Genomic DNA, 22117 nt, shown 5'->3' on the forward strand with positions numbered 1-22117 from the left:
TTCATGACCTCCAAACTATCTTGCTTTGATACACTTGTTAGAAATTTCAGGTGCACTTCGATCATTCGATGATAAGAAGACATAGCAATATGAGTCTTTGATCACCCGACAATAAGCGGCCATAGCCATATAAGCCAGAGATATATTTTTGAGTAAGTTTAGTATGGAATACATGATCATTAGTTTTCACGTTTATATAGTGACTCAAAAGAGAAGTCTGAGATACCATAATTCACTCCTGATAGGAGTTGAACCCGGCTCGACAAGAACATACCACCAAGTCCTTACCACACCAGGCTACAACCAATTATTGATAACGTCTCAAACTAAATGAAGAAAAAGCACAACTATAATGGCACTTGCCCTGTAGCGTTTGGGTCAAGTTCCCCTTTTCTAATCGAGATGACAAAGAAAATAGTTATTAGAACAAGTGAGGACATTGTTGTTATTCTTCCATGAAAGCTTGATTAGCATAGCCGTACATTAGAATTACATTCCAAGTAAAGACACCAAATAATCTTTTGTTAAAGAACAAATGAATCAAATAAGCAAATCACCAGATGTATGTCTATCTAGAATTGAGCTTGGATACGGTCTACAATTTTCTTGTCCACCTGGAATGCTTTGGCAAGGATATCATCTGAGATGGATGGCTTGGATGCAAACGCTGCATTGGCTATGGTGATTACTCCAGGGTTCTTGCTGCTCAGCGCCGCAATGGCTATTGCTTTGTTGGCTCCAATGTTGAACTGAAAGTGAATAAGACCTTGCGGAAACACAAACACGTCTCCTTTGTGCAGAACTTTCGAGAACAACTTGTTCTCGGGGTTGGAGGTGACAAAACCGACATAGAGCGAGCCTTCCAGCACTAGTAGAAAAAGGGCCTATTGTCCCGGTTCGTGAGGGCCTTCTATCCCGGTTTGTGAACCGGGACTAAAAGGTCGTTACTAATGCCCTTGGCCTTTAGTTCCGGTTCTTACACGAACCGGGACAGAAGGTCCTCCACGTGGCCGCTGCGGCCAGCCCAGGACGGAGGGCCTTTGGTCCCGGTTGGTGACACCAACCGGGACCAATAGGCATCCACGCGTCAGCATTTCAGGGGCTGGGGTTTTTGTTTTTGTTTTTTGAAACAGGGGGGGGGGTTGGGGGTTTTGGGGGGTTAATTTAGGTTGTTATTAGGTAGCTATTAGAGAGAAGTGTCCTCTCTAATATCTTCGTGCTTGGTTTACCAACGCTACGTACTGCTATGCCTAAACATGGCTTAGATTGAAGTGAAGGCAACATGTGGTGCATGTTGAAAGTAATACTAATCCTAACTTGATCAAGTTTGGATTGTACTACTTTCGACACGCACCACATGCATGTTGCCTTCACTTCAATCCAATCCATGTTCATTTCACCCGCTGATATATAATAACTCTTCATACGCGCATCATGCATCATCATATATAATAGCAAGTCCTACTAATCATCATCATACAACTTCTACTCATTATTAATAACAAGTCATACGATCATCATCCTCACAGTCATCGAACCAACCCTACTTAATTGTTCTTAGCACATGATCATCAGTATTAGGTAGGACCGAAATACCCTCTCCAATTCTTGCACTTTGCTTCCTTTTGCTTCCAAGAACCTCCTTGCGACCGTCCATACATTTTTTCCATTCTTTGATTTTCATGTCTCCACTTCTTTTAGAAATCCGGTATGGACAGTTGAGATTCGTAGGATGACCTGGTTGTATATTCAAAACATCAAGCCTACCATTCTGATACATCAAATGAGGCACACAATCCTCTGGGATTATCTGTTGAAAAACATAGTAATAACTTCATAGTTAGCAATGATGTACTAGTTTTAGAACTATGCAAAATATGCACGGATGTCGTAATAGTAAGAAATCTTACCAGGGTATCTCCATAGTAGTTACCGTAGTTCAACACGTGCACTAGTGGCACGTATTGACCATAATGCGGAGGAGTTTTACAATAGATATTGTAATTCTCGAGATCAGTACAAAATCCGACCAGATGAGTTTTCTCCTTATAAGTTAACTCAGAGCCATCGGTGTAGTAGGTTCTCTCTACCATATTCCGCACATTGTTTGAACAATCAAAATAAGCTGTCAATGAAAATAAGCAGTCAACTATTTTGAAATGAACAATATAAATTAGCTAATTAACTATGTTTGAGAAACTCACATAGCGGTAGAATTGGAGGCGTATCAACAAGGCCCCTCTGATCAAGCCGGCCTCCTCCGCCGAGTCGACGACGAGGATGCGGGATAGGCATCGTCGACGTCGATGCGGGAATAATTGCTTTAACTAAAAAAACAAACTAGTTCTATTAATTTCCTTGCTAAAAATAAACTACTTCTATAGTAAAATAAACTAGTTTTGTTAAATCAACTAGTTCAACTACTAATTAAGCACTTACTATAAATAAAATAAAGTAGTTTTATTAATTAATCAACTAGTTCAACTACTAAGCACTTACTATAAATAAATAAAATAAAGTAGTTCTTACTAAAAATAAACTACTTCTATATATAGTAAAATTTAATAAAATAGTTCTATTAATTAATCAACTAGTTCAACTACTAAGCACTTACTATAAATATATAAAATAAAGTAGTTCTTACTAAAAATAAACTATTTCTATATATAGTAAAATTTAATAAAATAGTTTTATTAAATCAACTAGTTCAACTACTAAGCACTAACCTAAAATCGATATGTACTAATAATTAACCTCAATAAAAAATTAATACCTATATGAAATAAACGTATATAAACAAAAAATTGTATGAACATTATATTCATACATACATAGCCACATCCATTCATCATATAGCTACCACATACATATATATATACATTATATATATGAAAAAAATGCAACGAACAAAAAAATAATACAAATTATATGAAAAAAATAAACAGAGCCGTGGCGTGGCGGCGGCTCACACCGGGCGACGGAGGGCGACGGCGTGGGTGGCGGAGGGCGACGGCGACCGCGGCGGGCCGGGGGCGGAGGGCGACGGTGACGTACGGGCGACGGCTCGGGGGCGCGCGGCGGAGGCCGACGGCGACGGCGGCGGGGGGCGGAGGACGACGGCGACGGGCGATGGCGTGGGCTCGGGGACACGGGCGACGGCGACGGCGGCGGGGCAGCCTGGTGGCGTAGATCGAGCTCGCGGCGTCGTCGGGCTGGGGGAAACTGGCGATGGAAATCTGAAAATTTCCTAAGTGCTGGCTTATATAGCAAAGGCTTTGGTCCCGGTTCAACGCACAAACCGGAACCAATGCCCACCCTTTAGTCCCGGTTGGTGCCACCAACTGGGACCAAAGCCCTTTGCTTCCCGCCGCGGGAAGCAGAGGGCTTTGGTCCCGGTTGGTGGCACCAACCGGGACTAAAGGGTGGGCATTGGTTCCGGTTGGTGCCACCAACCGGGACCAAAGGGGAGCATTGGTTTTGGTTGGAGCCACCAACCGGGACTAATGTGCTGGTGCGGTGCGGTGGGAAGTTTAGTCCCACCTCGCTAGCTGAGAGAGCTCAGCACCTGTTTATAAGCTGCGTTGCAGCTCAGGTGCTGAGATCCTCTCTAATATGCAGGCATTACATGCCTACCCTTGTCACTGCCATGTTGGGCCTATTGGGCCTGCGGGCCTGCATCCTGGCCCATGTGCAGATGGGTTTCTAGTCGTATGCAGGCCGTGTGGCCCATTAGCCGGCATTTTTTTATTTTTTCCAGTATTTTTTTGTTTTTTGAATTATTTATTATCTTTTGATTTTCGCTTTATTTTTTTATTCTTTTTGCTTTTAGCTCAGAATAATTATAAACTTTCTGTTACTCCATTAGTTTTCAAATTTGAATAGTTTAAATTTTAATTCTTTACGAAAATACTAGAGGTTTATAAAAGCTTTTTAGTTGATTCCTTTTGCTATTAGAGTTTATAAAAGCATATCAAATGAACTCTGAAAAGGTTGAAAGTTTGCATGGTATCATCATTTCATCCACATAGCATGTTCAAAAAGTTGAGAGGGTTACGGCAAAAACTGGATGCACTTCGTGTACAAAACGGACAATCTCTTTCAAAGTATCAGGATTTCATACGGAAACTCGTCTATTACAAAGAGATTTCATTTTTTTAACTTATTTGAACTCCTGACTTTTTGTGTGTTCAAAATGCACCATTGAAAGCCACATCATCATTTTTCAATCCTTTCTAACTTCATTTGTTATTTTTCGTGCATTTACTAATTATTTTGAGCTATAAGACCCTAAAATTGAAAAGCATTTCAAATGAACTCTGAAAAGGTTGAAAGTTGGCATGGTATCATCATTTCATCCACATAGCATGTGCAAGAAAGTTGAGAGGGTTACGGCAAAAACTGGATGCACTTCGTGTACAAAACGGACAATCTCTTTCAAAGTATCAGGATTTCATACGGAAACTCGTCTGTTACAAAGAGATTTCATTTTTTTAAACTTATTTGAACTCCTGACTTTTTGTGTGTTCAAAATGCACCATTCAAAGCCACATCATCATTTTTCAATCCTTTCTGACTTCATTTGTTATTTTTCATGCATTTACTAATTATTTTGAGCTATAAGACCCTAAAATTGAAAAGCATTTCAAATGAACTCTGAAAAGGTTGAAAGTTGGCATGGTATCATCATTTCATCCACATAGCATGTGTAAAAAGTTGAGAGGGTTACGGCAAATACTGGATGCACTTCGTGTACAAAACGGACAATCTCTTTCAAAGTATCAGGATTTCATCCGGAAACTCGTCTGTTACAAAGGGATTTCATTTTTTAATACTTATTTGAACTCCTGACTTTTTGTGTGTTCAAAATGCACCATTCAAAGCCACATCATCATTTTTCAATCCTTTCTGACTTCATTTGTTATTTTTCATGCATTTACTAATTATTTTGAGCTATAAGACACTAAAATGGAAAAGCATTTCAAATGAACTCTGAAAAGGTTGAAAGTTGGCATGGTATCATCATTTCATCCACAACATAGATGCGCTTATTTCAAATCTACTCTGAAAAGGTTAAAAGTGAAAAGCATTTCAAATGAACTCTGAAAAGGTTGAAAGTTTTTTTTCTCTTTTGCTTTATTTGTTTTGTTTTGTTTCTACTTACAACAAAAAACTTATTTATTTTATTTCTAATTACTTATGTATTTTACTTTAATTATTTTATTTTTATTTATTTTACTGCTGCTATTTTTATTTATTTTACTGCTAGTATTTTTACTTAATTTATTAAGGTTTATTTATTGTAGTTATTATAGTTTATTTTATTTTATTTTATTAAGGTTTATTTAGTTTTATTTATTTTATTAAGGTTTATTTATTTTATAAATATAAAAAATGAACATAGATGCGCTTATAGAGAAAATTAAACCTAAATTCACAGTAAATTTCAATTTACTGTGAATTTAGGTGAAATTCCCTGTATAAGGGCATCTATTTTCGCTTTAAGAGAAGCTCAACAAGGCATAGAGGGACGGGCTTATAAACTGGTGTGAGCGCCCTTCGGTTGGCGAGGTGGGACTAAACACTGGCCGCAACTAGGACCAGCCCTTTAGTCCCGGTTTGTGGTATGAACCGGGACTAAAGGGTGGTGCACTAGTAGAAATAGGGCCTATTGTCCCGGTTCGTGAGGGCCTTCTGTCCCGGTTTGTGAACCGGGACTAAAAGGTCGTTACTAATGCCCTTGGCCTTTAGTTCCGGTTCTTACACGAACCGGGACAGAAGGTCCTCCACGTGGCCGCTGCGGCCAGCCCAGGACGGAGGGCCTTTGGTCCCGGTTGGTGACACCAACCGGGACCAATAGGCATCCACGCGTCAGCATTTCAGGGGCTGGGGTTTTTGTTTTTTTTAAAGGGGGAGGGGTTTTGGGGGTTTTGGGGGGTTAATTTAGGTTGTTATTAGGTAGCTATTAGAGAGAAGTGTCCTCTCTTATATCTCCGTGCTTGGTTTACCAACGCTACGTACTGCTATGCCTAAACATGGCTTAGATAGAAGTGAAGGCAACATGTGGTGCATGTCGAAAGTAATACTAATCCTAACTTGATCAAGTTTGGATTGTACTACTTTCGACACGGACCACATGCATGTTGCCTTCACTTCAATCCAATCCATGTTCATTTCACCCGCTGATATATAATAACTCTTCATGCGCGCATCATGCATCATCATATATAATAACAAGTCCTACTAATCATCATCATACAACTTCTACTCATTATTAATAACAAGTCATACGATCATCATCCTCACAGTCATCGAACCAACCCTACTTAATTGTTCTTAGCACATGATCATCAGTATTAGGTAGGACCGAAATACCCTCTTTAAGGTAAAATAGCATAAAACAATATAGACCCTGACTCTCCATTATGGAGAATGGAGATCATCCTGTCTCCAGTTCTTGCGCTTCGCTTCCTTTTGCTTCCAAGAACCTCCTTGCGACTGTCCATACATTTTTTCCATTCTTTGATTTGCATGTCTCCACTTCTTTTAGAAATCCGGTATGGACAGTTGAGATTCGTAGGATGACATGGTTGTATATTCAAAACATCAAGCCTACCATTCTGATACATCAAATGAGGCACACAATCCTCTGGGATTATCTGTTGAAAAACATAGTAATAACTTCATAGTTAGCAATGATGTACTAGTTTTAGAACTATGAAAAATATGCACGGATGTCGTAATAGTAAGAAATCTTACCAGGGTATCTCCATAGTAGTTACCGTAGTTCAACACGTGCACTAGTGGCACGTATTGACCATAGTGCGGAGGAGTTTTACAATAGATATTGTAATTCTCAAGATCAGTACAAAATCCGACCAGATGCGTTTTCTCCTTATAAGTTAACTCAGAGCCATCGGTGTAGTAGGTTCTGTCTACCATGTTCCGCACACTGTTTGAACAATCAAAATAAGTTGTCAATGAAAATAAGCTGTCAACTATTTTGAAATGAACAATATTAATTAGCTAATTCACTATGTTTGAGAAACTCACATAGCGGTAGAATTGGAGGCGTATCAACAAGGACCCAAATGTCCATATTGTCTTGCTCGATGTTAGGATCACCAAGATCCATGGTGACAAGCATACCCTCATCAAAATCATACATCTTGCAAAATGCTTCCCAATTTTTGCAACCAAAATGGGTTACGCTCTCAGAATTATACAGCTTTACTTCAAAATCTATATCATGATGGATCCTTAGGTGAATTTTCTTTGTTTCCATACTTTCATGGTCTTCAAAACCCATCCTCTCCAAGACGTAGCATCTTGCATGGCATGGGATAAGCTAGCCGAATTGTAAAAGATGAAAAGTACACGTTAAAATAGTTGAAATCGTGTTTAATTACGAAAAAATGACACTTGTCGTCGTTGCGTACCGTTTCAACAGCGAAGGCCTCCTCCACCTTAATACTGAAGCGCCGATCTTCGTCCAGGTGAGGCCTGTCGCACTGACCTCGGTCGTCGTGGCACCAGTCGCACTCCCCCGGGAGACTTTCGTCGTCCGAGTACGACATTTCCTATGTTCATAATTCAAATATTAAACATCTACAATTAAATATATGTACTAAAAAACCTAAGTTAGATCATTATTATTCATCACGGGTTGACTATCGGTTTGTCGAGTCTTTTCTTGAAAACTCTCAGCTCACGTGGTGTATACATTCGACCGTTGGTGATGGTCGCTCCTCCCTTTGTCCCCGTGTGCATTACACCAAAATGTCTAGCACACGGGAACAAAGGAGAAGCGACCCCCACGACAACAGTCGGGATTCTTCGTCCTCTCATATATATATGGTGGAACTCTCCCTCACTGATTCCTCTCTGACATTTGTGACCGTCGGTGATGGTAGCTCCTCCTTTCGTTCTCGAGTGCATTACACCAAATTGTCTAGCACACGGGAACGAAGGAGAAGCTACCCCCACGACAACAGTCGGGATTCTTCGTCCTCTCATATATGGTGCAGACTCGACAGACTTACAGTCAACCCGAAATATCGTTTAATTATCTTTCTAAAAGAGGATTTGGCTGGTCTCACCTCGATGTCGGAGGGGGCGGTGACGGGGACGACGGCGGGGATGATGGACGGGCCGGGGGCTCCTAGATTTCTGCGAAAACAAAAACCCTATAAGCTATCAACTAATCATAGTGCTCTCCAATTTTAGCATTCAAAGTAGGATCGGAGTAGTTTTCCACTTTGAGCATTCAATAAGCAAAATCAAATCACAAAATAAAGTAGTATTCAAATTAGGATGCATTCAATTATAAGCAAAACTACATCATCTCCATGCGTCCGTACATCATCGAATATTATCACTAATACACCTCAAATACTATCATACATATAGCATCGCTAGTACAGCTAGAACAGTAGCGCCCGACGGGTATCGACGCGGGCGGTGGACACCCAAAGGGACGGAACCATCACAGGATCATAGCTCCAGTGAGATCCCTGAAGAACCTGCCAGGTATTGTCGAACCTGCCCTCCAACGTAACCATGTAGCGACGGACGTGCTGGTCCTCCTTGCTGACACGGTGACGTACCACCTCCGCGGTGTCCGGAAGCCTCGGCACCGTCACTGGCCCACGCGAGCGCCACCAAACAAGGATCGGGTCAACGACGGGCTGGTTCCTCACCAACCTACGCCCACCGGAAGGTAGCACCTCCCAAAACCAGCCCGGCGGAGCCCAGTCCCGGACATGGCCCCTCTGATCAAGCCGGCCTCCTCCGCCGAGTCAACGACGAGGATGCGGGATAGGCATCGTCGACGTCGATGCGGGAATAATTGCTTTAACTAAAAAAACAAACTAGTTCTATTAATTTCCTTGCTAAAAATAAGCTACTTCTATAGTAAAATAAACTAGTTTTGTTAAATCAACTAGTTCAACTACTAATTAAGCACTTACTATAAATAAAATAAAGTAGTTTTATTAATTAATCAACTAGTTCAACTACTAAGCACTTACTATAAATAAATAAAATAAAGTAGTTTTTACTAAAAATAAACTACTTCTATATATAGTAAAATTTAATAAAATAGTTCTATTAATTAATCAACTAGTTCAACTACTAAGCACTTACTATAAATATATAAAATAAAGTAGTTCTTACTTAAAATAAACTACTTCTATATATATTAAAATTTAATAAAATAGTTTTATTAAATCAACTAGTTCAACTACTAAGCACTAACCTAAAATCGATATGTACTAATAATTAACCTCAATAAAAAATTAATACATATATGAAATAAACGTATATAAACAAAAAAATTGTATGAACATTATATTCATACATACATAGCCACATCCATTCATCATATAGCTACCACATACATATATATATACATTATATATATGAAAAAATGCAATGAACAAAAAAATAATACAAATTATATGAAAAAAATAAACAGAGCCGTGGCGTGGCGGCGGCTCACATCGGGCGACGGAGGGCGACGGCGTGGGTGGCGGAGGGCGACGGCGACCGCGGCGGGCCGGGGGCGGAGGGCGACGGTGACGTACGGGCGACGGCTCGGGGGCGCGCGGCGGAGGCCGACGGCGACGGCGGCGGGGGGCGGAGGACGACGGCGACGGGCGATGGCGTGGGCTCAGGGGCACGGGCGACGGCGACGGCGGCGTAGATCGAGCTCGCGGCGTCGTCGGGCGGGGGGAAATTGGCGATGGAAATCTGAAAATTTCCTAAGTGCTGGCTTATATAGCAAAGGCTTTGGTCCCGGTTCAACGCACAAACCGGAACCAATGCCCACCCTTTAGTCCCGGTTGGTGCCACCAACCGGGACTAAAGGCCTCTTTTCACCAGCCCAAAGGGCGGGAAGCAGAGGGCTTTGGTCCCGGTTGGTGCCACCAACCGGGACCAAAGGGGAGCATTGGTTCCGGTTGGATCCACCAACCGGGACTAATGTGCTGGCGCGGTGCGGTGGGAAGTTTAGTCCCACCTCGCTAGCTGAGAGAGCTCAGCACCTGTTTATAAGTTGCGTTGCAGCTCAGGTGCTGAGCTCCTCTTTAATATGCAGGCATTACAGGCCTACCCTTGTCACTGCCATGTTGGGCCTATTGGGCCTGCGGGCCTGCATCCTGGCCCATGGGCAGATGGGTTTCTAGTCGTATGTAGGCCGTGTGGCATATTAGGCGGCATTTTTTATTTTTTCCAGCATTTTTTTGTTTTTTGAATTATTTATTTTCTTTTGATTTTTGCTTTATTTTTTTTATTCTTTTTGCTTTTACCTCAAAAAATTATAAACTTTCTGTCACTCCATAAGTTTCAAAATTTTAATAGTTTAAATTTTAATTCTTTAAGAAAATACTAGAGGTTTATAAAAGCTTTTTAGTTGGTTCCTTTTGGCATGATATCATCATTTCATCCACATAGCATGTGCAAGAAAGTTGAGAGGGTTACGGCAAAAACTGGATGCACTTCGTGTACAAAACGGACAATCTCTTTCAAAGTATCAGGATTACATCCTGAAACTCGTCTGTTACAAAGGGATTTCATTTTTTAATACTTATTTGAACTCCTGACTTTTTGTGTGTTCAAAATGCACCGTTCAAAGCCACATCATCATTTTTCAATCCTTTCTGACTTCAGTTGTTATTTTTCATGCATTTACTAATTATTTTGAGCTATAAGATCCTAAAATTGAAAAGCATTTCAAATGAACTCTGAAAAGGTTAAAAGTTGGCATGGTATCATCATTTCATCCACATAGCATGTTCAAGAAAGTTGAGAGGGTTACGGCAAATACTGGATGCACTTCGTGTACAAAATGGACAATCTCTTTCAAAGTATCAGGATTTCATCCGGAAACTCGTCTGTTACAAAGGGATTTCATTTTTTTAATACTTATTTGAACTCCTGACTTTTTGTGTGTTCAAAATGCACCATTCAAAGCCACATCATAGTTTTTCAATCCTTTCTGACTTCATTTGTTATTTTTCATGCATTTACTAATTATTTTGAGCTATAAGACCATAAAATTGAAAAGCATTTCAAATGAACTCTGAAAAGGTTAAAAGTTGGCATGATATCATCATTTCATCCACATAGCATGTGCAAGAAAGTTGAGAGGGTTACGGCAAATACTGGATGCACTTCGTGTACAAAACGGACAATCTCTTTCAAAGTGTCAGGATTTCATACGGAAACTCGTCTGTTACAAAGGGATTTCATTTTTTTAAACTTATTTGAACTCCTGACTTTTTGTGTGTTCAAAATGCACCATTCAAAGCCACATCATCATTTTTCAATCCTTTCTGACTTCATTTGTTATTTTTCATGCATTGACTAATTATTTTGAGCTATAAGACCCTAAAATTGAAAAGCATTTAAAATGAACTCTGAAAAGGTTGAAAGTTGGCATGGTATCATCATTTCATCCACATAGCATGTGCAAGAAAGTTGAGAGGGTTACGGCAAATACTGGATGCACTTCGTATACAAAACGGACAATCTCTTTCAAAGTATCAGGATTTCATCCGGAAACTCGTCTGTTACAAAGGGATTTCATTTTTTAATACTTATTTGAACTCCTGACTTTTTGTGTGTTCAAAATGCACCATTCAAAGCCACATCATCATTTTTCAATCCTTTCTGACTTCATTTGTTATTTTTCATGCATTTACTAATTATTTTGAGCTATAAGACCCTAAAATTGAAAAGCATTTCAAATGAACTCTGAAAAGGTTGAAAGTTGGCATGATATCATCATTTCATCCACATAGCATGTGCAAGAAAGTTGAGAGGGTTACGGCAAATACTGGATGCACTTTGTGTACAAAACGGACAATCTCTTTCAAAGTATCAGGATTTCATATGGAAACTCGTCTGTTACAAAAGGATTTCATTTTTTAAAACTTATTTGAACTCCTGACTTTTTCTGTGTTCAAAATGCACCATTCAAAGCCACATCATCATTTTTCAATCCTTTCTGACTTCATTTGTTATTTTTCATGCATTTACTAATTATTTTGAGTTATAAGACCCTAAAATTGAAAAGCATTTCAAATGAACTCTGAAAAGGTTGAAAGTTGGCATGGTATCATCATTTCATCCACATAGCATGTGCAAGAAAGTTGAGAGTGTTACGGCAAAAACTGGATGCACTTCGTATACAAAACGTACAATCTCTTTCATAGTATCAGGATTTCATCCGGAAACTCGTCTGTTACAAAGGGATTTCATTTTTTAATACTTATTTGAACCCTGATTTTTTGTGTGTTCAAAATGCACCATTCGAAGCCACATCATCATTTTTCAATCCTTCCTGACTTCATTTGTTATTTTTCATGCATTTACTAATTATTTTGAGCTATAAGACCCTAAAATTGAAAAGCATTTCAAGTGAACTCTGAAAAGGTTGAAAGTTGGCATGATATCATCATTTCATCCACATAGCATGTGCAAGAAAGTTGAGAGGGTTACGGCAAAAACTGGATGCACTTCGTGTACAAAAGGGACAATCTCTTTCAAAGTATCAGGATTTCATACGGAAACTCGTCTATTACAAAGGGATTTCATTTTTTAAAACTTATTTGAACCCCTGACTTTTTGTGTGTTCAAAATGCACCATTCAAAGCCACATCATCATTTTTCAATCCTTTCTGACTTCATTTGTTATTTTTCATGCATTTACTAATTATTTTGAGCTATAAGACCCTAAAATTGAAAAGCATTTCAAATGAACTCTGAAAAGGTTGAAAGTTGGCATGATATCATCATTTCATCCACATAGCATGTGCAAGAAAGTTGAGAGGGTTACGGCAAAAACTGGATGCACTTCGTGTACAACACGGACAATCTCTTTCAAAGTATCAGGATTTCATACGGAAACTCGTCTGTTACAAAGGGATTTCATTTTTTAAAACTTATTTGAACTCCTGACTTTTTGTGTGTTCAAAATGCACCATTCAAAGCCACATCATCATTTTTCAATCCTTCCTGACTTCATTTGTTATTTTTCATGCATTTACTAATTATTTTGAGCTATAAGACCCTGAAATTGAAAAGCATTTCAAATGAACTCTGTAAAGGTTGAAAGTTGGCATGATATCATCATTTCATCCACATAGCATGTGCAAGAAAGTTGAGAGGGTTACGGCAAATACTGGATGCACTTCGTGTACAAAACGGACAATCTCTTTCAAAGTATCAGGATTTCATACGGAAACTCGTCTGTTACAAAGGGATTTCATTTTTTAAAACTTATTTTAACTCCTGGCTTTTTGTGTGTTCAAAATGCACCATTCAAAGCCACATCATCATTTTTCAATCCTTTCTGACTTCATTTGTTATTTTTCATGCATTTACTAATTATTTTGAGCTATAAGACCCTAAAATTGAAAAGCATTTCAAATGAACTCTTAAAAGGTTGAAAGTTGGCATGGTATCATCATTTCATCCACATAGCATGTGCAAAAAAGTTGAGAGGGTTACGGCAAATACTGGATGCACTTCGTATACAAAACGGACAATCTCTTTCAAAGTATCAGGATTTCATCCGGAAACTCGTCTGTTACAAAGGGATTTCATTTTTCAATACTTATTTGAACCTCTGACTTTTTGTGTGTTCAAAATGCACCATTCGAAGCCACATCATCATTTTTCAATCCATCCTGACTTCATTTGTTATTTTTCATGCATTTACTAATTATTTTGAGCTATAAGACCCTAAAATTGAAAAGCATTTCAAGTGAACTCTGAAAAGGTTGAAAGTTGGCATGATATCATCATTTCATCCACATAGCATGTGCAAGAAAGTTGAGAGGGTTACGGCAAAAACTGGATGCACTTCGTGTACAAAACGGACAATCTATTTCAAAGTATCAGGATTTCATACGGAAACTCGTCTATTACAAAGGGATTTCATTTTTTTAAACTTATTTGAACTCCTGACTTTTGGTGTGTTCAAAATGCACCATTCGAAGCCACATCATCATTTTTCAATCCTTTCTGACTTCATTTGTTATTTTTCATGCATTTACTAATTATTTTGAGCTATAAGACCCTAAAATTGAAAAGCATTTCAAATGAACTCTGAAAAGGTTGAAAGTTGGCATGATATCATCATTTCATCCACATAGCATGTGCAAGAAAGTTGAGAGGGTTACGGCAAATACTGGATGCACTTCGTGTACAAAACGGACAATGTCTTTCAAAGTATCAGGATTTCATACGGAAACTCATCTGTTACAAAGGGATTTCATTTTTTAAAACATATTTGAACTCCTGACTTTTTGTGTGTTCAAAATGCACCATTCAAAGCCACATCATCATTTTTCAATCCTTTCTGACTTCATTTGTTATTTTTCATGCATTCACTAATTATTTTGAGCTATAAGACCCTAAAATTGAAAAGCATTTCAAATGAACTCTGAAAAGGTTGAAAGTTGGCATGGTATCATCATTTCATCCACATAGCATGTGCAAGAAAGTTGAGAGGGTTACGGCAAATACTGGATGTACTTCGTATACAAAACGGACAATCTCTTTCAAAGTATCAGGATTTCATCCGGAAACTCGTCTGTTACAAAGGGATTTTATTTTTTAATACTTATTTGAACCCCTGACTTTTTGTGTGTTAAAAATGCACCATTCAAAGCCACATCATCATTTTTCAATCCTTCCTGACTTCATTTGTTATTTTTCATGCATTTACTAATTATTTTGAGCTATAAGACCCTAAAATTGAAAAGCATTTCAAATGAACTCTGAAAAGATTGAAAGTTGGCATGGTATCATCATTTCATCCACAATATAGATGCGCTTATTTCAAATGAACTCTGAAAATGTTAAAATTGAAAAGCATTTCAAATGAACTCTGAAAAGGTTGAAAGTTTTTTTTCTCTTTTGCTTTATTTGTTTTGTTTTGTTTCTACTTACAACAAAAAACTTATTTATTTTATTTCTAATTACTTATGTTCACATTAGTCCCGGTTCGTGACTGAACCGGGGCTAATGTGAAAACTGTCCTGTGACCTAAGCCCTGTTTTGTACTAGTGATGGGCCAGGAGCGTGGCCCATTGGTCCCGGTTTGTCCCACCAACCGGGACCAAAGGGTCCGGACGAACCGGGACCAATGCCCCCACGAGGCCCGGCAGGCCCCTGGCCGCACGAATCGGGACCAATGCTCACATTAGTCCCGGTTCGTGACTGAACCAGGGCTAATGTGAAAACTGTCCTGTGACCTAAGTCCTGTTTTCTACTAGTGCAGCACCATCAGGATTTCGGTTGCGCGGGGATGGATGTGGAGTGGATTTTGACCATAGGGTGCATAATCAACACGGGCCAGGGAGATGCCCAAAGTGTTCAAGCCAGCAATCTGCGCAACATTAACTGCGGCCACAGCGGAGCCTTGCTTGTTGCTCGTGTTCCCGGCCATGTGAAGGCCAGAGAAGTAGAAGTCTTCTACCATGGCAGTCTTCGGGTCTTTGCATGCAAATCCGTTGACGAAAGCTGCACATACATATACATATTTTCAAGAGTTAGCAAATACACATTGGCACCAATAAGTAGCTTGAACATATCACGGCATGCATGCATGCATGCTAATGTTGCGTGTTTGGTTATACGTACCTTGGGATGTTCTGTCGGCGACACAGAAATCCTGGAGTTGGCCTGGGTCGGAGGCAAGAGCACGAGAAGTGGACAGAGCGAATAGGGCAAGGAGGAAGAACTGTGCTGCCATTTGGATACCAATGTTGATTCTCCCAAAATCACTTGTGTGTTTGATCAAGTAGAGAGAGAACGAGTTATTGTGCTGCGTACTGCTTGTGCCGTCGAAGAGTTGGAGACCGGGTTATATAGGCATGGAAGAGGTAGCTTTTCTGTTGGAACGTTAACGCATGTGGCTACGAAGAAAATCTATCTAATTTATAATAAGGGAGTAACGAGAAACAAGTCTAAAGCGTGTACCTAGCAGGCGGCAGTCTTGCTTGCGACGGCTAACTAATTGATCCCACTCCGGTCTATATTGTATGCGGTTTGAACAAGTCATGCTCGTATTTGTACTATCTCTCTTGTCTCACCAGATGGAATTGGCTTCAACCTATTATTATGAGTGCTCCCATGCGTACAGCACCCCCCGAAAAGCTTTAAAAATATATTTTTTCGTCCTCAGGTTGATTAGCTAAGACTAATCTGAATCAGATGGCCGATTGATTTGTCCCTAACCTGCATACCTAAGTCTAGATATGAAAAGCTTGGACCGGTCTCTCTATGCTATGATTCCTTCTCCTACTGTCAGAATCACGGCGCTCTGCCAAATGGCAGGCGCACGTCTTCTGTAAATTTGTTCAAGCTCCTGTTTTTATCAAGATTTTCATGTCCCTAAGTTTTAGGAACAAACCAGCATATAACAATTCCATTGGCCATTTATATTCTTTCTTTCTCCTTTTTTTGTGAATATTCTTTATTTGTTTCTTTCTTTCTTTCTTTCTCCCTTTCTTTCTTCTACTAGCTAGTAGTTGGAGGATACAGTAGAAAGATACCTTACATTGTTTCTTACTTTTGTTTATCTGAAGTATAATTTTGAATCATTATAAAATCTGTATCAAACCCTTAAGATCTGTTGAGTTCAAACTTAAGAAATGTCATGAAATTGGTTCATGCAATTTGCTCAACATGCTAGTGATATAGGATTCCCTGTAAGTTCGTGCTCCAAGTATTTTACTTGGGATTCCAGTTTGAGAATCTTTAGCTGAAATAATTGTAGAGTATATCGCGATCTAAGCACTAATGATCTACATTGTCTAAAAATGAATTTTCAATCGGGGAACGAAGCTTGGGAATATGCCGCCCATAATTTTTGGTAAATGTGGTGTTATCTCTGTGTTAAGCAAGATAAATCTCAGTTCATATCATACTCTGTCAAAGTGTGGAGCCAGAGGTATTGCTGCAGCCGGAGGTAGATGCCTATTATTTTTGTTTCGTGATGGATGGCATTGAAGGGAAATGGATCTAAAATGTCACCTTCTACAGTAGTAAGATTTCCGGTTGAAATAGGTGGTGTTGAATGTTAGGTGTTTCTTGTAAGAATAATTAGCATCGATCATTGACCTTCCATAGTATGGTAATACTTAATATTATGTGCTTTGATTCATGTTGCATGGTATATAGTTGGTTGTTCACCAATACACAAGGGGCGGCCTCGAAAAGATAGACATGTTGTACTGGTAGAGATAAGAGCATCTCCACTAGGCTCCCAAGAAGCCCCCTAGAGGCACTTTTTCAGCGCCGGCGGGCGAAAAACTCCCCACTCGCGCCCCCATGACCTTAAAAAACGCCGGATTTGGCAAAAATAAGAGCCGGCGGTACCAGGGCGATCCCAGGGCACCGGGGGGCTGTTGGGGGCGGAGAGAGAAGATTTTGCATGTCAATGGCCCACTGTCAGCCTCCCACTCGTCTCTTCATACTTTTTCTCCCGGTCCCCACCCACGTGCTTTCCCCACATACTCGCCCCCCCCCCCCCTGCTGGTCGCGGCCGCCTCCTCGCCACACGCCGGCCTCTGCCTCCTCACCGCCGCCCTCTGCTCACATAGCTCCGCCGCGCCGCCCTACTCACAGCGCGCCGCCGTCGCCGCCCTGCTCGTCGCGTGCCGGCCCGGGCTCGAGGAGCGGTGGCGCTGGCCGGAGCTGGCGAGGCTGGGGTTGGCGAGGCCGGGGCTGGCGAGGCCGGAGCTGGCAAGGCGGGGGCGTGGCCGGAGCGCGCGTGGCCGGGGCGCAGGAGGAGCGCACGTGGCCAGGCGGAGGAGGAGCGCGCGGGGTAGTCAGAGTAGCGGCCGAAGAGGCTGCGCGCGCTCGCTCTTGGTCGGCTTGAAGAAGGCGCCCCGCTTCGAGCTCCCCGGCCGCGACGTCGCCGAGAAGAACTGCAGGCTCTCGTACAGCTCCGCCGCGAGGTCCGCCGGCAGGCGCAGCTGGTTCAGGGCCTCCGCCGCGCCCATGCCCACCGACGACGGGCTGGGCACGGACTGCTGCACCGTCGTCGAGTCCCTGGACGGCGAGTCCGGCATCATCGCGTAGCTCCGGCTGTTCTGCTCTTAGCGTCATGTACCTCTCCTTGCTCATCCTCTCGCTGCCTGGTGTCTTTGAGCCTGCTCGTACTTGACGGACGGTGCGGAGTGGGCGTGCTGTTGGCGAACGGCACGTCGTGGGCGTGGCCGGAGCGGCGCGGACGTGGCCTGTGCGGCACGCGCGTGGACTGGGCAGGTGTGCGGGTGGGGCGACGACTGGAAAAATCCTCACCCCCAAAGCAAAAATTTCGTCGGGGCCTCCCCACGAGGGCAAAAAAAACGCCTCCGGGGGGCACAACGGTGGAGATGCTCTAAGAACCCCTACCTACAGACTAGGCTATCGCTCTGCTGCAAAAAACTCCACCGTACATGGTTATACTATACCACATCACTGCAAATTTTACAATGATGTGGGTGACTTTCGAAGACAAGCAAGTCTGAAAACCAATGTGCAGTGTGTCTATCGCCAATGGGTACTCCATTTTTCCTGGCGGCAAATTCACAGACGTTTTTTTTTTCATTCCAATCTTATCTATTTGACAATTTTGATACATGTCTTATATTTTAATAAAAATCATATAGATAATACATTTCACATGAATTCCACACACACGTGGCTTCCCTCCTGCTCTCCTTGGTAGTAGTGTTCTCCTCGGGAAGTTAAGCTCCGACGTATTTTTTTCGACGATCAAAATATTCCTTAAAAGCCTAGAGTCTTGATCTAATGTATGTGTACACCCATACGCTAGCACAAATGACAATATCATATCAATACATACAATTCATATGAACCATACTAGATCACCAACACCATAAGAACAAGGGAAATTAACCAAACATGGTAGAAATAGCACAAAGATCATAGGCTGATAATTCATTGCATCAAACACCATGCCTTGGTAAGGGATTGGAATGGTTTGGTAATAAATGGCGTGGACTGCAATAGAGGCGACGGCGGTGATGGTGGTGCCCCCAATGTGGTTCTGGCACACCGTCGGAAGCAAGGGCGAAAGGACCCTTCCTTCTTCATATGCCCTCTCCCCCTTGAAGTAGGGGTGTTTCTCCTATGGCTTTGGTGGCTATGGTGGGAAGGACGAGAGCCTCTGCTAGATTGGATCTAGACTTTGGGGGAGGGGGCTCTTTTTTTTTGCTGAAATCAGACTCTGGCACCATTTTATTGATTCTCATAGATTTATAACTCTGAAAAATAAAAACAAAAATGACAACTTAACATACGTGCCAACATAACCTCCCGAGGGCAAACCAGATGATCCTTGTGGACCCCGCATAGAGGGGGGTGGGTTGGGCCACGACCACATGGCGTCCCTATTCTCCTCCCAGCTCCACCCTTTTAGTGTGCCTTCGTGATCCTTCTTGGAAATTTTCAGACTATTTTTATGTTATTTTTCCTTGCTCCAAAAATATTCAGAATCACGACGTTGAAACAAGGTAATTCTGCCTTCCGTCAAGTAGGTTAGTCCCAAAAGCATATATTTTTTTGAATAAAATCATAAGAAAATATACAATTAAACTTCAAAAGTTATAGATACGTTGAAAATGTATTAGGTCTTGGCCTCCTTTATATAGTCATGGTACGGCGGTGTTCTCCTCTCCTCCAAGTGGGTGTCTTCTCCGTGTACACGTATGATTCTAGACCTTGTACCACTATGAACTCGTATTATCTTTCCAAGTAATCAAATTGCATCAAGAAACTCGGAACTTCTTCCAACCTTTTTTTTTGAGAAAAGTCTTCCAACTAAGTTTGTGGGCTCGGTGTGGGCTCCAGGGCACGGTTATAGCTGGGCTTGTAAAACCCCAATATGACATATATGCACTACATGCATATGGGTAGTACAACTATCCATTGTCGAACCATGTATGCAAAAACAACATTGTATCTTCCCTCTGTTAGCCTCTTCCTTTGTCTACAGAAAGTGAATAACTCGCATATTGGTGCCATATATAAGAAGAGTTACATTAATACAATATCATTACTTTTGTTGATTGTGTGTCTCATACATTGAAGGAATTCCTCCATTTCCTTTAGCATGCCCTCTTTTTTTTTCTTGAGAAGGAGGTTAAACCCCTCGCCTTTGCATCAATGTGATGCACATCTCTCATCCCTTGTGATCAAATTGATTGACTTTGTTGCGTACAACAGACCAAACGCATGATCATTTGTTTTCCGCATACAAAGTTATTGAATAAAACAAAGACACGTGCAACTATGATGAAACTTGCTAGGTTGCAGTTGGGTCAAGCCACGACCCATTTGATATTTTACTAACGAAGATGATAAAGAAAATAATAATGATCGAGTTACTTCTTTGTGCCAATAATTGATTATTTTTCTTCCATTGAATTATAGTATAAAGGAACACCCAGACATAATCTTTAATGAAAAAACAAATTAATCAAGTAAGAACATCACCAAATATAAATGTCTAGAATTGAGCTTGGACATGGTCTACAATTTTCTTGTCCGCCTAGAAGGCTTTGGCAAGGATGTCATCTGAGATGGATGGCACTGATCCAAACACCGCATTGGCTATGGTGATCACTCCAGGGTTCTTGCTGCTGAGTGCCGCAATGGCTATCGCTTCTTTGTCTCCAGTGTTGAACTGAAAGTGAATCAGCCCTTGCGGAAACACAAACATGTCTCCTTTGTTTAGAACTTTCGAGAACAACTTGTTCTCGGGGTTTGAGGTCATGAAACCAACATAGACTGAGCCTTCCAGCACTGTCAAGATCTCGGATGCGCGGGGGTGGATGTGGGGTGGGTTTTGACCATAGGGTGCATAATCGACACGAGCGAGGGAGATGCCCAAAGTGTTCAAGCCAGGAATATGCGCAACGTTGACTGCGGACACAGCGGAGCCCTGCTTGTTGCTCATGTTCCCAGCCATGTGAAGGCCAGAGAAGAGGAAGTCTTCTACCACAACATTCTTTGGGTCTTTGCATGCAAATCCGTTGACGAAAACGGCACATACATATACACATTTTGAACAGTTAACAGCTACATATTGGCACAAAGAAGAAGTAACTCGATCATTTCACCACAAGTACGCATGCATGTGTGGTTATACATACCTTGGGATGTCCTGTCAGCGACACAGAAATCCTGAAGCTGGCCTGGGTCGGAGGCAAGAGCACGAGAAGCCCACAGAGCCGAAAAGGCAAGGAGGAAGAACTTTGTGGCCATTTGGATGCCAAAGTTAATTCTCACTAGATCAAGTGCGCTTTGGTCAAGTAGACAAAGAGCTATGCAAACTAGTTCTTGTGATGCTTCTGAGGATTGGAGGAGACCGGTATATATAGGGAAAGGGACGATGGAAGAGCTTTTGTCTTTGTTCTCTTGGGGCGCAAGTGGATATCAAGGAAATGGTCTTCACTAATTCCTACCTGAGCAACGAGGAAGAAGTATAAAGCGTGTTCCTGGCAGGCCTGCCTACAACGGCCAACTAATCAAACTTGTATATTCATGATTTGAACAAGTCATGTTCGTACTTGTACCGGCTCTCTTGTCTCACCAGATGGAACTTGCGATGCAGCCATCAACCCTAGAGGCTCAAATCATATTATTGCGAGGAGCCATATGTAGGCTGCAGCCCCCGGAAAAACAACTAAAAAGGTAGTTTCGTCCTATAGGTTGATTAGCTAAGACTACTCGGAATTAGAGAATGGCTTATTGATTTGTCCCTAACCTGCACACCTATCCGTATGACCGGCCTAAGGGTCCAGATATGAAATGATTGGACCGATCCCTCTATGCTATGATTCCCTCTGCTGCTGTCAGAACCACAGCGGCTGTCACGCAATATGTTCAAGCTCATGTTTTTGTTGAGATTTCCATGTCCCCAATTAATTTTTTTCTTGAACCAACCCATATATTACAATTCTATTTGTCATCTATGTATATTTTCTCCACGAGGGTACAAACATGGTTGCCGTGTGCCTTTCAGCCTCTTCTTTATGTAGACCGATGCCAAAGAATTCATTTCTAATTTATTAAGTTTTGGAAAAGGTTCAGACCG

General features: G+C 41.3%; 2 protein-coding genes across 2 annotated transcripts; both read right to left on the reverse strand.

Moving 5' to 3' along the window:
* Positions 1-572: 572 nt before the first annotated feature.
* Positions 573-15760, reverse strand: LOC123164394 (putative germin-like protein 2-1). The gene is made up of 3 exons (XM_044581847.1): positions 15649-15760; positions 15290-15528; positions 573-884 (listed from the first exon to the last, which is right to left on the reverse strand). Exons 1-3 carry the CDS (start codon positions 15758-15760, stop codon positions 573-575), a joined length of 663 nt encoding a protein of 220 aa, XP_044437782.1.
* Positions 15761-20569: 4809 nt separating this feature from the next.
* LOC123164401 (putative germin-like protein 2-1) lies at positions 20570-21285 on the reverse strand. Its single transcript, XM_044581859.1, has 2 exons — positions 21174-21285; positions 20570-21099 (listed from the first exon to the last, which is right to left on the reverse strand). The coding sequence occupies exons 1-2, from the start codon at positions 21283-21285 to the stop codon at positions 20570-20572; spliced, it is 642 nt and encodes a 213-aa protein (XP_044437794.1).
* Positions 21286-22117: the final 832 nt, after the last annotated feature.

This window comes from Triticum aestivum, chromosome 1D, assembly GCF_018294505.1.
Source record: "Triticum aestivum cultivar Chinese Spring chromosome 1D, IWGSC CS RefSeq v2.1, whole genome shotgun sequence".
Taxonomy (NCBI): domain Eukaryota; kingdom Viridiplantae; phylum Streptophyta; class Magnoliopsida; order Poales; family Poaceae; genus Triticum; species Triticum aestivum.